The sequence below is a fragment of the Clinocottus analis genome, unplaced genomic scaffold (assembly GCF_023055335.1).
Source record: "Clinocottus analis isolate CAN_PGR_092001 unplaced genomic scaffold, fCliAna1.0.p SCAF_4, whole genome shotgun sequence".
NCBI classification, from domain to species: Eukaryota; Metazoa; Chordata; class Actinopteri; order Perciformes; family Cottidae; genus Clinocottus; species Clinocottus analis.
Genome location: NW_027176153.1, coordinates 16,252,097 through 16,268,007, shown reverse-complemented (window position 1 = coordinate 16,268,007; position 15,911 = coordinate 16,252,097). Strand labels below are relative to the sequence as shown.

At 39.0% G+C, this 15,911-nt stretch overlaps 3 protein-coding genes across 11 annotated transcripts in view; 1 reads left to right on the top strand and 2 right to left on the bottom strand.

Annotated features, from left to right (window-relative positions):
• Positions 1–1,176, bottom strand: part of wnk3 (WNK lysine deficient protein kinase 3) — a 36,126-nt gene extending 34,950 nt beyond the window's left edge. For 6 of the 7 annotated variants that reach the window (XM_068597961.1, XM_068597965.1, XM_068597966.1 and 3 more), the window contains exon 1: positions 624–1,176. The gene's annotated coding sequence lies outside the window, so the exon portion shown is untranslated. The remainder of the gene's footprint in view (positions 1–623) is intronic. The other variant, XM_068597962.1, reaches the window with a different exon arrangement.
• A 1,969-nt stretch (positions 1,177–3,145) lies between these two features.
• fam3a (FAM3 metabolism regulating signaling molecule A) lies at positions 3,146–7,745 on the bottom strand. Of its 2 annotated transcripts, none has more exons than XM_068598320.1 (10): positions 7,269–7,745; positions 6,562–6,593; positions 6,350–6,457; positions 6,069–6,092; positions 5,816–5,942; positions 5,408–5,466; positions 5,275–5,325; positions 5,078–5,162; positions 3,933–4,059; positions 3,146–3,450 (listed from the first exon to the last, which is right to left on the bottom strand). In XM_068598320.1, the coding sequence occupies exons 2-10, from the start codon at positions 6,572–6,574 to the stop codon at positions 3,352–3,354; spliced, it is 693 nt and encodes a 230-aa protein (XP_068454421.1). In that variant the 5' UTR covers positions 6,575–6,593; positions 7,269–7,745; the 3' UTR covers positions 3,146–3,351. The 2 variants fall into 2 exon arrangements, with proteins under 2 accessions (XP_068454421.1, XP_068454420.1); XM_068598319.1 differs by having other exon boundaries at positions 7,293–7,743.
• A 1,031-nt stretch (positions 7,746–8,776) lies between these two features.
• On the top strand, positions 8,777–14,736 carry idh3g (isocitrate dehydrogenase (NAD(+)) 3 non-catalytic subunit gamma). Of its 2 annotated transcripts, XM_068598499.1 has the most exons (12): positions 8,777–8,865; positions 9,112–9,159; positions 9,844–9,941; positions 10,031–10,146; positions 10,268–10,328; positions 10,505–10,637; positions 11,726–11,859; positions 11,966–12,068; positions 12,171–12,317; positions 13,156–13,250; positions 13,363–13,423; positions 13,819–14,736. In XM_068598499.1, exons 1-12 carry the CDS (start codon positions 8,785–8,787, stop codon positions 13,918–13,920), a joined length of 1,179 nt encoding a protein of 392 aa, XP_068454600.1. In that variant the 5' UTR covers positions 8,777–8,784; the 3' UTR covers positions 13,921–14,736. The 2 variants fall into 2 exon arrangements, with proteins under 2 accessions (XP_068454600.1, XP_068454599.1); XM_068598498.1 differs by lacking the exons at positions 8,777–8,865; positions 9,112–9,159 and adding an exon at positions 9,255–9,511.
• The last annotated feature ends 1,175 nt before the right edge of the window (positions 14,737–15,911 follow it).

Sequence of the window (15,911 nt, the reverse complement as noted above, 5' to 3'; positions counted from 1 at the left end):
CCCATGATGCACCGGTTATGTAGTAGTCACATTTAATGTACGTTATATATAGTCTATATATATATATATATATATATATATATATATATATATATATATATATATATATATATATAAATATATATATATATATATATATATATATATATATATATATATATATACATATATATATATATATATATATATATATAGTGCAGCCCCATGAAGAGCAGCCATTGGCTAACTGGTAGCTCAGCTGACTTTAGAAACACCATTCACACGGTGAAAGACACAAAGTACAGTCACCATACGAGACACGAGCGCATAGTGACTGAGACGGCTGACACCGCCACAAACCAAACATCCCAAAACCTCCTGGCCTTTACAGCGAAATAATGCGCTCAACATTTTCTGAATTAGGGCCTGTCAGTCAATTTGACTGCAGGTCTGCACTTGACTTGAGAGTTACATGTTATGAGTAAAATCATCACAATAAACATCCATAGAGGAGAAGTAGGCGACCTAATAAGCGCTACTCAGACAGACATAACTACATAATAATAGCTTCGGAAGGGTCGTCGTCTTGGAGTAACAAATAATACTATTTTAATTGTAAATGACGAAAAACAAACATTACTCACCCGAATGCAACATATTAGCTTTCCGGTCCAGCGGTATCTTGATTTAAAAAAACGAGCTGCTCAGCGCAGATAGCTAGCTAACTCACTGATAACTGCATTTCTTAGTAACCCCTTTTTACAAACGTTATTACACACGATTTACACAAGGGCTTTCTGCCTACAAAATATTGTTTACACCCACTGGAAAAATACATTTACAAAAAAAAGCTTTAGGAAAAAAAAAGTGCGGTTCCATTAGTCTTTTTTCCCCCCTGTCCCTCTTTACATTTCATGAGCGTCGCTGCGGTGTTTGTCGGCTTGAAAATCCCCACCGGAGTCGTCGAGCCTCGGTCTGTGTGCGCGCCAGGCAGAGAGCACTTGGCGTAATTCAGATGTTGGTTTCCAGATTTTCACACTTGCTGCTCGGTTTAACGGCTTCAAGTTGTGCGGCTGCCATTCATGTAGACCCGAATAATATCAGTAACTTATGTACATAATTTACAACGCACGACTCCGACGGCCTTCAGCAGGTTCGCGTGTGTAGCCCACTGAGCGCGCGCTGTCTGCCTGCTCTCATTTGGCACCGGTCTTCTTCTCATCGTCCCCAGGACGGTCATGCACGGCAGTTACCGCCCTCGGCCACAAGAGGGCGGTGGCGCTACATGTTCATGTCAACGGCTTGTTATGAGACTTAAATGCTGCATTCAAATGCTCCTCGTAAGCTTTGCTTTCAAGGCAGCAGCCGTAAATAAAAGAAACATATGTTACAAGCAAAAGTCCTGCGTTTCAACATCAGACTTGAGTCACAATACATAAGTATTATAAGGATGATGTATTACAATTAGAATGCCAACAATTACCCCTGTATTATGATACTGATAGATTATTACTGATGCATTGATGGGCGTGGAGCATGTTATTGTTCTAGTCCAGGTTGAGCTATTTAAGCTACTGCAGTTTATTCTGTCATTGAATCATATTGTCTAAGCTAGTCACATTCATCTTCACGTTAGTTTAAATTTATATTTATTTTATGTTTTCTTGAGAGACATGCAGGCTGTAAAAAACTTACCCACAGACAAAACAGTTTGTATTCAGTATCTCCATTTTTTATTTAAAGCTCATTATGTACAAAGAATAAAAACTAATTCTAGTGAAACACTGCAATTCCCAAGAGTAAAATAGATCATGTGCATTTCAATTTCAACCTTATTGGTGACAACAACAAAAAAACACTTTAAAAATAGTACACAGGTAAATAGGCCAGATAGAAATCTTAGGCACTGAACTAGATCATCATTCTACCTCAATAATGCTCGGCCTCTTCCTTTGAACGCCACATAACCCACAGTCCTTAAAAACAATGTAGTAATTCGTACATGGGCAACTCGAAATCACGGCTTTTTTTTAAAGCACTTGAATGGGTCATAACACAGCTAAATAGCCCAATAAAAGGAATCTGGTTTTTACTAATTACGTTACAGCCCTCAGATTCAATGTGCAACAGGATTCTGTGATGACAGTGAATTAACCTACAAATCTTAAATGTTCTGCATTCTGCCCACAGGGTTCATCACAACCACGACTAATGCTTAGTGAAATAAATGCTTTGAGCAGAATGAACCGAGTAACCCCTCAGAGACCGACCTTTGACGCCCTCTACTGCATTTCTTCTAGTATGCCACATTACTCAAGATCCCTCCGGACACGCAGGAGAAGAAATAAAACACAATAAACATTGGGCGCGTTTTATTCACGATTTTTGTGTCACATTATAAAGACTGACGGTGATGCATTGTATAAAAACCTTTACACTTAGAGGTAACATTAAACAATTCTGTCAAAGGCAGCTACAATTGACATCCATGTAAAATATTGTATTTATTTATATATATTTCCTTCATTGTTAGGCCTGCAAGATGTCAGACACATACATTAAACATTACAAAAAAACAGCATACACAGCCACACACATGAATTGATTCTTTAAAACAAAGCACTCTGATTGGAAGATTACTTGCAGGCCTGAGACAATGTTATACCCATGGGCAGTGTTACGATGAACACACTCTTGCATTTTCTAGAAGTATTAAAATAAATAGTTTCATAAGAAACACATCTAGCAAGCAATACGTGGAGTGCATCAAGTTCTAAGGAAGCAATGGCTGCTAACACTATCAGTGAAATATGCATCACACAATGAAAGTTTATCAACGGATTAAAATGTGCCTACAGACCTGGTGCTTGGTCGGACATTTAAACTATTATTGTACCTCAAAGGTTTCACTCATGTTGACTTGGATTCGGTTTCCAGTGAGGTGTGCGTTTTGCCTGCAGATTGACACCTTACACACAGGCTTGCAGAGAGGAAACATTTCCATTTCTACAATGGCTTTGGAAGACCTACTCCAGCTGCATTCATTCACTAGTCACCGATATACTTTGGTCATCAAACACTTGGCCTATCAAGTTTCTCATCACCTGATACAAACCATTTCCTTGTTTCTACGATATTATGTCTGCTCGAAAATGGCTCACAAAGCTTAAAGCACAAATCCTTTATAAGAAGTTACAGCAATTTTAAATACATTAAGTCAAATCCTTACAGTCAACTCTTGCCACTGCAATGAGGAGAAATCAAATGTTGTTTGTGACCCAGATTTTGGGTGACTTCAGTCATTTCCTGTCTTTTTAAACATCCATTTGGCCAGGTGTTACTGTACTGTATGCGAGAGAGGAGCAGGCAGAGCTATCCTTCCAGGGGCGGTCGCAGAGGAATACAGCCATCCATTTCCAGAGACTCAGGCCAGCCTTCATACTTGTTGCTGCTCTTACTATTCTTCATACGCTAATGGGAGCAACCAAGGGGAAACAGAGCTGACGTCAACGATACAGACTGGGATTAGGACGGGACCCCAACAACTTCAACTGTAAGTTTTAAAGACAGCCTGTTTTTCACTGCTTGCATTACCATGTTACTGTAAATATTAGAACAGTTGTAGAAGGACAGAAGCACAAACATTCATCATGCGTCATCACATTTTCAGGTGAAATGGATATTTAATACGGCCACATTTTCAATTAAGATATCTTATCTACAGTGTACACTACCGGTACGTAGGTATATCCCCTCCTTATTTTATTGCTATATCACAATACCATTCTAACTGTAAGCAACTAATATTTATGATTATGATATACATCTTTTATGATATTGATGACAGAGGGGGGGATTTCATTTTTACTAAATCTTTAAGAACATGACGGTCACATCAAAAGGAGCTGATGGGTTTCACCCATGGCCTCAGCTTAGCATTGATAGTAACGTACCTGCTCAAAGGGACTCTTATTCTCGATGCCCTTGGCTCCAACAAACACCCAGCTGTCTCTAAAGGCCAGCTCCTTCATTGCAGTGCTCCCAAGATCGTCAAACAGTCGCCGAGACTCGTCGTTCATCCTGTCATCCGCAAATAGGGATAAGGTAGCAGGTTAATAAATATTAATTAGATGGGTTTGTCTCCCCAAGTCTGCATGTTGAAGCGTCCTTTTGCAAGTTATTGAAGGCGAAATAGTGCCATTGGTGTGTCAGTATGTGAATGAGCGTTTGGATTAGATTCTGATGTTCAGGTGGCATCTTGCATGGTAACCGCTGCCATCAAAGTATGAATGTGTGTGTTTGATTGGGCGAATGTTGACATGTAGTGTAAAGCACTTTGAAGACGAGAAAGTCCCTTTTCCATTCTCCTGAAGCAAAAGAGCTTATGGTTTAAATGAAGTGCTTATCCTCCGTTTAAGTTTACTGAAATCAAATGCACACCAATCACATTGTTCAGTGGGCTGCACCTGGGCTTTACTAAAAAGGTCTCAGAGCTAATCTGTCTGGTTCAACAATTTACAACACTGATGGGCTTTTGAGCCATAAGATTTTCTGAGGTAATGGAGTGATTTACGATTGCGCAGTCATCCAGTGTTCAAAAACAAATTAATTGAATGCAATTATCAAAATATAATCTTGGTTCCTTGTGGCACAACAAGGGCTCGTCATTACCCGCAGGGCATTTGTCATCAATTCAACATTTTCGACTGCTCTGCTAAAGTTGCCTGATATCAGACTGGAACTCAAAAAGACCTGGAGCCATGCAGATAACCGCTCACATCCGTCAGTGACCATTGGAGTTTTGCTCTTTCACTGTTTAACTTCAAAGATATATACAATGTACCAAATGCAAATAACGTATGGATTATTATACAATAGTGGGTAATACAACGTTGCATTTTGTTTGCATGGTGAGAGCAGATAAACCGATATGCATCAGCTGTTGATTTATTAGAATCATTGGACAATGATCCTACTGATGTTTGTTTAGCAATGACAATACAAATGCTTTTCTCTATAGCAGTGCCACACAACATGCATCTAAGGAGAAAAGAGAGGGGTGTTGGACTGGAACGGCTTGCACATCATGGATTCTTACTTTGTAGCTGCATCATCAAAGGAAGCCACAAACACGAGTGTTCCTTCATGGAGCGGCCGGAGAAACTTTAACAGGTCAGAAATATCTGCGAACGAACATCAGATCAGCCAGGTTCTGCGGTTTATAGGGTTTTATTGCCAAGCCTTATGGACCAGATGTGAAATATGTGGCATACAATCGTGTCTGGTTTCTATTACCTCCTGCCCACATATCAAAGGTTTTTGTATCCAAGAGCTCTCCAGTCACCCCTTGAGCAAAGAAACATCAGTTAGCTGTTATTATAACATAACCAAAAAGAGCTTAAAATATCAATGATGAGGACACGCTTACCATTCACCAAAGCTATGTTGAGTCCTCTGCCCACGTTGTTCTTCACACTGCTCATTAACCTTTGAGACAGAAATACAAACAATTGAAAAGCTAGCTAAGCCACTTAAGGAGAACCCCTTGCCTTGAACATACACATTAATCTACACACACTTGTACATACTGCATGGCACTTGAGAAACAACAACATATATAATAAAACTCAGGACTAGAGACAAAAATAAAGAAATGGGGACAGACGGACTGAAAGAATACTTGCATTCAGCTCCCCAGACAGGCTTGGAGGCCTGGTTATGACAGCACAGGGGGAAAAAAGAACAGAGTATGAAACCAAAAAAAAGAGGAAGAAAGACAGTAGGGGAGACAAAGACATAGATGAACAAAAAGTAACTAATAAGCACTGAATCTCACATCTTGTCTTCCAGGCAGATCTTGGGCCCTATGACGTTGGCCGCACCAGACACCAAGCGGAAGGCCAAATGTTTTGGGGGACAGGGAGCTGAAAGTCCACATTTATACCTTCGAGGGCGGGTTTCAGCTAAAATATACAACACAATAATCAATGGTTATAAGAGATATGATTAAGATCATTGATCATATCGTGCTCATATTTTACTGGAAGAGTCGTCCAACATTTCTTGGTTTATAAATTTATTTTACTTACCAACTGTTGGTTTCTCACTTGCACCTGAAAAATAGAAAATATTTACACTCAAATGAACTGATCTCATGTCATGAAGGCTTTGTTTGATCATGTTGTAATTATAATCTTCTCTTTTATCCCAAACACGTCAAACTTCACAATCTATCTTTAGCATTTGTGCTAATTCATCTCTAAAATAATGGGGGGGAAATGCTAGATTTTAAAATCCATTTTAGTTTGATGAATTGTTCTTAACTCATGTCCTGTCTATTAAGTCATCATTTCAGAACTACTTCCCTTACCGCTGAAGAAATGCCGCACAGATGAAGCACTTGCCCCTCCAAATAATGTGTTTAATAAGAGCCAGGAGAGGCCCACCAATAGGAGCACAGCCACAGCTCTAAGGGGAGCTGTCAAGAGAAACAGGCAACACCAGTTCAGGCAAGGAGCATTACCACCGGACCAACAAGTTCACAATGGGTTGGACCAGAATGAACATAAAACTTTAACCAACCTGTTAATCTCATGATTCACCGTCTCATAGACCTACATAGAGACAAAAAACAACAACCGGATAAAAGTGGTTAATTTTTCAGCCAAGTCTGCCTAGTGAGGTTGTTTTTTGTTTTTTTTACACTGCCTTTTTTTTAAAAAAAAAGGGGCCAAAAACTGATAATACAAATAGGTTTACATTTTCTACCTGCATGACAGAACTTTTGAACTGTGTAAATAAAAAGTGATAAAAGGTAATACATAAAAGGTTTATACATTAAATTTGTAATTTTGGGCTAGACAAAATAAACTGAATGAATTGAATATAGGAGGAAAAAATAACATTACGTTAGGGCAGATTAAATTCTACGTGTTTTTATTAAAAAGGGAATAACACAATCTGTATATTGTATCGCTTTTATGCAACTTTAAAGAGTTTTACAAAAATATTTAAAGTCTTGAAGGAAAATATGGGTATACTTTTATCAAAATGGTACATTTAACCCTTTAAAATCACAACATTTGCAATACAAATCACCTTTGGTAATTCCATTCAAATCTCAGTATGACATCTTCAACCTTAAGCTTTTATTTTTCAGTGGCCATTTAGGATGGCTCATCCAGATATAACGTCTGAAGGGCTGACATACACACGCAGAGCATCGCAGACATGGCAACAGCACATGCTAATCCCTTTGTTAACATAATTATTTACTTATATAAACTTACAAAAGGAGAAACGACAGCTCGTACCTACTGCGTCCACACTTCAGGCGAGAACCGTTACTGCTCTTTTCTCGTCAGCGTCGCTAGCGTGTAACGTCAATGAACGGTTGAGAGGAGCTGTTGCTCTCGCCACAAGGGACTTGGGGTTATTTCTTGCGCTGTTTCCTCATCGAGGCTCCTCTGCTTTGAATCAGCTTTCTATGAGAAGATGGTTTCTAATCAAAATCCCTGGTCGATCGCTTACACACGTCGTATAACGTCACTTCGCACTTCACAAGCATGGGGAGAAAAAAAGTATATTCCAAACAGTCTTGTCTTCCGTATATAGTCGGTTCCCACTGCGTCTGCGCAAGGTTCTTCTTCTTCTTCTTCTTCTCTTGCTTTTTATGGCAGTGTCAAACGGCTTTCGAGTGCCCAGCGCTAGGTTGTTCACGTGATCGAGATTTACGTTATTCGGCTCGTCCGTTAGAGCTGCGTCGTTCATTAAAAACTGCGTTCAAGTCGGACAGTTTTCAGCTGCCTTCAAATTATTAACAGGAAGTCACAGAAAAGGACTTCCTGTTAGTTCCTATCTTGAGACTATTTGTAGTTTACAGATCATGTTTGGATTGTTTTGTTGTTTTTATGTCTGCCGTTGAAATACATTATTACTGTTTTTGTTTTTATACACTTTTTTTATTTTTATTTTTTTATTATTTTTTTTTACATATTTTGCAATACTTATATACACACTTACCTATTTTATTTTTTATACCATCTGTATATACACTATTCTTCTTGCTGTTGATTTTGTTTTATTACTATTCGGCTGTTTGTTTATATTACTTGATCTGTATATTTATTTAATGTGAGCAAGACTGCTGTAATCCTGTAATTTCCCCACTGAGGGACTAATAAAGGATGACTTTATCTTATTTTATTTTATCTTATGTGTTGTATAAATACGATTTTGTATTATAAACCACACAAAATATGTTTTTATAGTAAACCAGAAACTAATAGTCAACAATTGAGCGTTAAGTATTACAACTGCACATAAAATAAGGATTTTCTACAACACTTGGTGTTTGCTGTCAGATCTAATAGCCAATCAGCTCTCTGATGTGGCGAAAGCCAGGCGTTGCAGGCCATGCAGTCGGATGAGAGCTGCTGCAGCGCCTGGCTCAAAAATCGACGGCCGCCTTGCTCTCGTGAGAGTATCGTTGACCACGTGTGCATGACGTCCGAGCAAGCCGGGAGCAAGTCGGACACAAATCTAACCGGCATGCATTGCGCGTCGATCGCCGGCGGTCGATTCTGCGCAGAACTGATTCATCTCGAACGAACCTATTAATTTCTTTTTTTATTATTATCGTTGAACAGATATGTGATTAGACGTCTGTCCCTCCTTATATTGTCAAATAAAACCTATGAATTTATTTTTTAATTAATACATAATTTGTATTGACAAAAAAGACATTGTAAATATTGCGCGAGCACAAGCCCTCATCGTGCACGCGACCAGTTCTTGAACGTCAAGATGGCTGCCCACACTGCTGTTCTGTCAATGTCCAAAGTCCTTAATCCTTTCTGGGGTGGACGCCTTGGACATACGGTCAAAGTAAGACTAGCGACGTCGTAGTAGTCACATTGCTCGTGCACGTTGTTGTTGTCTGGCTCCGATTAAAAGTCGTATTATAGCTGCTTTAGACTATTTCCTCTGAACACAAGGTCAAACATAGCAGTCTTCTTCCACATCGTTTCAACAGCGCCGACATATAATTGTTTGCATTGAACCCTCCGATAATAAAATGCATTTACAAACACGCTCTAACCCAAATCTCTTTCTCTCCGCTCTGTCTTTCAGGTATTTGGAACCACTCTCACGAGTCACAGAAACAAGACAGGAAATAGTGTGGGTGAATCAGATTGTCTCTGTGGGTCTGAATCTTGTCGGAATGAGCAGACGTGATTTGTTTGTCATAAAAAAACAACAACACTGCTACTCATTGAACAATACTATGTATTTCCACATTGTATGGTGTTGGGTTCAACTTTGGGAGAGATAGGGTGCTTCTGGTTTTTGTTTTGATGTAACCTGGGACTGCTAAATACCTGTTTCCCACCCTCTTACTGGAGGAGAGGTGATAATACCTCAGTACTCGCTACTACCAGAACTATTTTACATGGTTATCAAACTACTACTATCTAACTCTTTTCCTTCTGCTTTCCTTGCTGTCTGTCTTCAACAACAGAGTGGTGACATTGTAAGTAGCCGACTCTGACATGGTTTACTATCCCACAATGCATCACTTCATAAATACAACAATATATTACCTTTCATGCTGGCTTTGTGATGTAGAAAAAACATATCTATTATGACCAGAACACCTACTGACATAAAGTCATGAAACATCACATGTCAAATATAATGGATATATTGAGGATAGTAATTCTATCCTTATTTTTTGTTAATAACAGCTTGGTTCTTCATGTAATAGATACGTGATTTGCATTTAGGTTAAAACTTGCAAAACCAACAGTGTTTGTCCTTTTTAAATGAAGTGCAGGTAATGATGTATAAAATTAAATTTTATAGCCCCCTCCTGCAAAGTATGGAGGCAGACACACTGTGACCCTCATACCTGGAGATGGAATCGGTCCAGAGCTGCTTAATCATGTCAGAGAGGTTTTCAGGTTGGTGAGACCAAAACTAAATCCTGTTTATAGTGTTAACTACAGACTGGTCTCAGATTCAGCCTCCATTTTCTTTCTTCATGCTGTAGGTTCAGCTGTGTCCCAGTGGACTTTGAGGTGGTGCACGTCAACTCTGCTCTGGAGTCGGAGGATGATATCAACAATGCCATCACTGCCATTCGCCGTAATGGTGTTGCCCTCAAAGGCAAGCAAACCTTTTTTCTGTGTCTCTTGCGGATCATGAAAGCAAAGCACAGCTGTGAGAAGCATGACGTATATATTAAGAACATTAGACTAATTTTTAACTATGTTAACTCTTATCATAGGTAACATAGAAACCATACATACCATGGCATCATCTGTCAAATCCAGAAATAATCTCCTACGGTAAGAGTTTTAAGAAACATATTTATATAGGCTTTCTTTTGTCAGATGGCTGACATTTCTTCCATCATTTTTGCCTTTGTGTCTGGTAGTAATAGTTGGCCTATTGTTTATTTCTGACATGCCAACCCAACCATTCTCTATCTTTCTCTCTCTTGTTCCATTGTGTGTATTAACAGCACAAACTTAGACCTGTATGCCAATGTGATGCATTGCCAGTCGCTCCCTGGAGTTCAAACTCGCCACAAGAACATTGACATCATGATCATCAGGGAGAACACAGAGGGAGAGTACAGCAGTCTGGAGCACGAGGTCAGACGGGAACAGAACGCTATTATATTTGCTTTCTCCTGAAACAAGCGCTACTCCTCCCTCTCTAAAAGACTTCTTTTCTCTCTCTCTCTCTCTCTCTCTTTCTCTCTCTCTCTCTCTCTCTCTCTCTCTCTCTCTCTCTCTCTCTATCTAACTCTCTCTCACTCACTCACTCACTCGCTCGCTCTCTCTCTCGCTCTCTCTCTCTCTCGCTCTCTCTCTCTCTCTCAATCTGTCTGCCTTACTCCTTTCCTTTCTTCTATTTGTGAGTTAGGTACTACTTATGTACTATTAAAACAACAGCTTTTGTTTACGAAGAGAAAAAAACATTAATCTGATATACTTGATTATTAGCGCTAGAGATAGGTATCGTTCAGATTTTATCGATACTCTTATACTACTAATCTAATAATATAATACTCTTATTGATACTACTTATCTGCTGTTTTTGATTATATTGTGAGAGAAAAAGACAATTAATTTGGAAAACAAATGATATTGCTTTGATCTTGAAAATACATTCGCAGCTAAACAATTAGCTAAGTGATGATTAGCTTTCCTTTTATAAGACTATTCTAATTATTAAACTCTATACAGCATCGCTAATGTTCACTGCAGAGGATAAGGATGGACGGCTGATTGCCAAACACTGCAAAACTATATATTTCTGCACATGATTGTTGGCCAAATGGTGTGATAAGTTTCTAGTATTACCTTTAGTTTCCTTATTTGAGGGTTTTATTTACTATACATGCTGTATAGAGTCGCAGTTGGTGTTTGGGTGTCAGAGTAAAGCATGACTCCGCCCCTTCTGCAAAGAATTAGCAGGGCCTCATCGTTACTCAGGTATTTTACTCATTTGGACCTGGTTCTCATTTAGAACAGAGTTCTAAATTGCGCAAGACCTGAAATGTATGTTTGTCTGTGTACACCTCTGCTCATGCACATCAGCGATGGTACAGCCTGATGTTAGCTTCTACACAGAAGAATAATCTGTTTCAGTTATACATGCGACTTCACAATAACAATGTTAATACATTATTAACAGCTGTCTTTTCTGCGTAATTCGCCCTCCTTTCTTCTTTTAGAGCGTACCAGGTGTAGTGGAGAGTCTCAAGATTATCACCAAGAATAACTCTTTAAGGATTGCCGAATATGCCTTCCAACTGGCCAGAGAGAAAGGTCGCAAAAGGGTCACTGCCGTGCACAAGGCTAACATCATGTGAGTTACTCTGAGGTGAAGATATTGTGCCGAAACTGTCGGGCCACCTGAATCTTGCATGATGTTTTGGGTGGAAATGTTGAGTTTGGTCTCTCTTCTGCAACAGGAAGCTTGGTGATGGCTTGTTCCTGCAGTGTTGCAGGGAAGTGGCGTCTGGTTACCCAGACCTCACATTTGACAGCATGATTGTGGACAACACAACCATGCAGGTGACGGAGGATAAAATGACAAAACCTCTTTGTTTGGAAAAGTTTCTGATTGTGGTTTTATCTAAATTGTCCAACTATTATTTGGTTGGTCTCTGTTTTTAGCTAGTGTCCAACCCCCAGCAGTTTGATGTCATGGTGATGCCCAATCTGTACGGAAACGTGGTGAGCAACGTGTGTGCCGGCCTGGTGGGAGGGCCTGGCCTCGTGCCCGGGGCTAACTACGGCCGTCACTATGCTGTCTTTGAAACGGTGAGTGTTTGTCAGTTCGTGGTGAGTGGGACACATGGAAATAAAGAAGGATTTACTACCACATGCACACATAGCACTTCCTGACACAATGGCCTTTAAAAAGTGGTTTCGGTGGGTTAAAGTTCCCCCATTGTTTTGTATGTAAAGTTTGTGTTCTGTTGCATCTGTTGTTGTCTATTGTGTAAAGCGTCTTTGTGTACTATGAAAAGCGCTATATAAGTTGAAACTATTATTATTATTATTATTATTATAAAGTAGAAAAGAGAAACAGCAACTCAGTACAGTTGAAGTTAAAGTAGGGTTTGCGCACTTTCCAGTTCATCAAGATTGTTTTTGCCGAGAGGCATTCTAGCGTGACAAGAAGGTTTGTTGGAAATGAGCAAACATGAAACGTGACAAACCGGGAAATTTCCATGTAGGTTAACTTAATTTGATTAAAATGTGTGCTGCTGCTGCTCCAAGTTAAAATCTGGCAACTCTATTGTGCCAGAAGATTAGAGTCATTGGATGATGATGACAGCATTTTCACAGCTGGAAGGCATAATTTAGGCTTAGAATGATGTACAAAATAATAGTGATATTTTAGCTCTTGTTTTTATTTGATATTGGGGTAATTCAAAAGGAAATTAATCAAGTTATTTCTTTAATGTTGGATTAGGGTTTCAGACCACATTTTATAACAGGTTATTGGTAATTGTAATGGATTACATTTTTTAAATATCATCCCAACCCTGGTGCTGTCTCCTGTTTGAACAATTATTATTAAATATTATTATTAACATTTAATATAATTTGACTCGAATTTTGTTTCTTGTCCTTTTTGTTCTGCGTCTCTCAGGCCACAAGGAACACAGGAAAGAGTATTGCGCAAAGGAACATTGCTAACCCCACTGCCATGCTGCTCGCCAGCTGCATGATGCTGGACCACCTTCAGTAAGCTTTTCCAAATAAAATACTTTTACTGTCCTTCACTGTATCTTCCTGCGGTGCTCTTTCACTGTGGTATACCAGTAAATGAATAAGTCTTTCTCGTGTTCGTGTCCAGGCTCCATGGCTACGCAACTATGATCCGAAATGCAATCCTGACCACGATGAATGAAACCAGGGTAAGTCTTCGGCTCACCTGTCGCGCTGCCGCAAAGTTAACACGCCATTGTTGTGTGACGGCGGCTTAGAGGCCCTGGTGGCAGATCTGGCATGCTTCCCAGTGGGCATCACAATACACAACACAAAGCAGCATCCTTCTCTTTCAATGTTACAAAGCTTCTATGAAGTGCTAACACTATATGGCTTCTGGTTTACATTGTGTTGCATTGACATTAATTAAGTCCTTGAGCTAATTTTGAATCTGCTTATCATCCAAGGCATTTTTTAGACATAATACGTGATGTGTATTTATTTTTTACCCAGTGAGAAATTGTTTGTATCCAGTTTGCTTTAAAAACAAACAAACAAAAAATTATATAGTTTATAGAGTTTCCTGGTTTTTTTTGTCTTGCAGTTGCACACAGCTGATATTGGGGGTCAGGGCACAACGTCAGATGTGGTCCAGTCCATCATGAGGATTATCCAGAGTAAAGGGCAGCTCATATCTGAGCTCTAAACACACAACCACACACACACACACACACACACACACACTCTCATCAGAGGTGTGAGTTTGAACAGGTTATCCAATGCGTGTCTGTTGTCATAGCGCTGGGTCTTATTGCTGGCAACAGGACATTTCCTGTTTTTTGTTGTTCACAAAGCTTACTGATAACTGTACAAACAACCTTTTACCCACACCTGTGTGTTTCACATAAAATAATGCGAGGCTTTATTTAAAAACAGTTTACCATTGATCAAATTCCATTATCACTCCTATCAGGTGATGAACGCTAGTGTAAGGAGCATTTCCTGAGTTTATCAGGTTCATTCAGTTGAAAATCTGTGGTCTTACAAATTGTTATGAAACATGAAAATGCCTGACACATGTTGGGGTCAGAAATGTAAAAATAATATCCTGATATGGCCATCCATTTTCAACTTTGCAGTCTTCAATGTGTATCCTTATTATTTTTCCGCATGCTGATTATGTTACAGCCTTTTATTCAACAACAATGTGCTATGTTCATTTAATGCCTTACATTTATTTTGTTGTTATACTGTGACTTAAAGAGCGGGTTGCCCGTTAAAAATGTACTGTCCTATGTGTTCACGTCAAATCAACTGTACTTAAAAGAAATGTATTGTATCAGACAAGATTAAGAAAAGTAAGTTTGTCTCATGTCACAAAAATATGACATTGTTTTTTTAGTCTAACAAGAATTGCTTTAACCGGATTTTAAAAGATTTAATTTATCATGAGTTATGAGTTATAAATAATCTGTGGATGGTTATGTATTCTGTATAACACAAATAGTATCAATAAAGAAATACTCTACCTTTATTGTGATCTATTTTGACTGAATTTCGAATATGTAACCTCTCTCAAATGAGTTTTAAAGGTAAAGTAAGTAGATTTCGAACTACCCACACACTTTAACATTATAACCTTCATGAAGGTAAGATGTACAGCAGGACTGGCTAGGTGGACCTAATAATGGGAACTTTTCATTGTTAAGATTTATCTTGATTCATTGCCTCGGCTTCAAAGAAAGAAGCTCTACGGCCTGCTGCTGGGAATAAAGACTATTTGTTTTACAATATCATGCTCCATAAACGGCTTACTCTCAACATTGAATGACCAGTTGCTGTTTTACATCCCACCACTAGGTGGCAACACTACTTTCTAGATCTAGAGTTGCCACAAAACTAACTTGGAGCAAATTGTACACAGCTGTATGCATGTGCGCTCCATTACATACAGAATATCTGAATCCCTGTGGATCACTATGTGTGTATGTTATTACTGGACTGACAGTAGTGTGAAAAAGCTGTAGGGAACCAGCAGACAAAAATAGTCCACATATTGGTTGCATTAAAAAATGATTCTTGTTCTTTTAATGTGATTTCTAGGAATCAGACTCTTGGCTTCAGACTACAAGTTTCTAAGACAAATGTGAAGGATTTTGGCTTATTCTCATTGAGCATGAAACCAAATCATTTATTATCTTCACCTGGTAAAACCAAACCATTAATTATTGTTCGATCACTTTTCTTTTTGATACCCTGACCACACAGTCATTATGAGGTAAAACTTCCCTGGTGCTCTTAGCCAGCAGCTGCAGGAAGAAGAGCGGATAAAGTATATAGTGGTTCAGCACCGACCTCCTGCTTGTACAAATAATCCCAGCTTCTCTTTCTCTGATGCGGTCAACAAGGGCACTTCCCATTGTAATTGCACTTACCAATTCATCATGTGTCTAAATCTGTGAGAAAGTTACAAACCGTTTCCTCTGTTTAAAGTATTTTGACATTGAGTGAGGAAATGCTCAGTGGACATGCTCGCCACAGATGTAGTTGTCGTAGAGAATCAACAATCATTTACAATGGTGTAGCTTGGGAAATTGTAAGGAATTACTATGTGTGTACTTTGGCCTAAACCAGTTGGCCATCGTTAACACTTTCTCTCTGTTCGTGTCAGTTATTCACTCTACAGAGATGTAGAAG

What these genes read in the sequence shown, in the direction of transcription:
- idh3g (XM_068598499.1), top strand. Translation starts at nt 8,785, where the DNA reads ATGGCTGCCCACACTGCTGTTCTGTCAATGTCCAAAGTCCTTAATCCT. An exon ending in TCCAGAAATAATCTCCTACG is followed by an intron (nt 10,329 to 10,504) that starts GTAAGAGTTTTA and finishes GTGTATTAACAG; the next exon opens with CACAAACTTAGACCTGTATG. An exon ending in ACAGCAGTCTGGAGCACGAG is followed by an intron (nt 10,638 to 11,725) that starts GTCAGACGGGAA and finishes TTCTTCTTTTAG; the next exon opens with AGCGTACCAGGTGTAGTGGA.
- fam3a (XM_068598320.1), bottom strand. An exon ending in CTTTGATATGTGGGCAGGAG is followed by an intron (nt 5,163 to 5,274) that starts GTAATAGAAACC and finishes GTTCGTTCGCAG; the next exon opens with ATATTTCTGACCTGTTAAAG. An exon ending in ATAAGAGTCCCTTTGAGCAG is followed by an intron (nt 3,451 to 3,932) that starts GTACGTTACTAT and finishes TGCTCCCATTAG; the next exon opens with CGTATGAAGAATAGTAAGAG.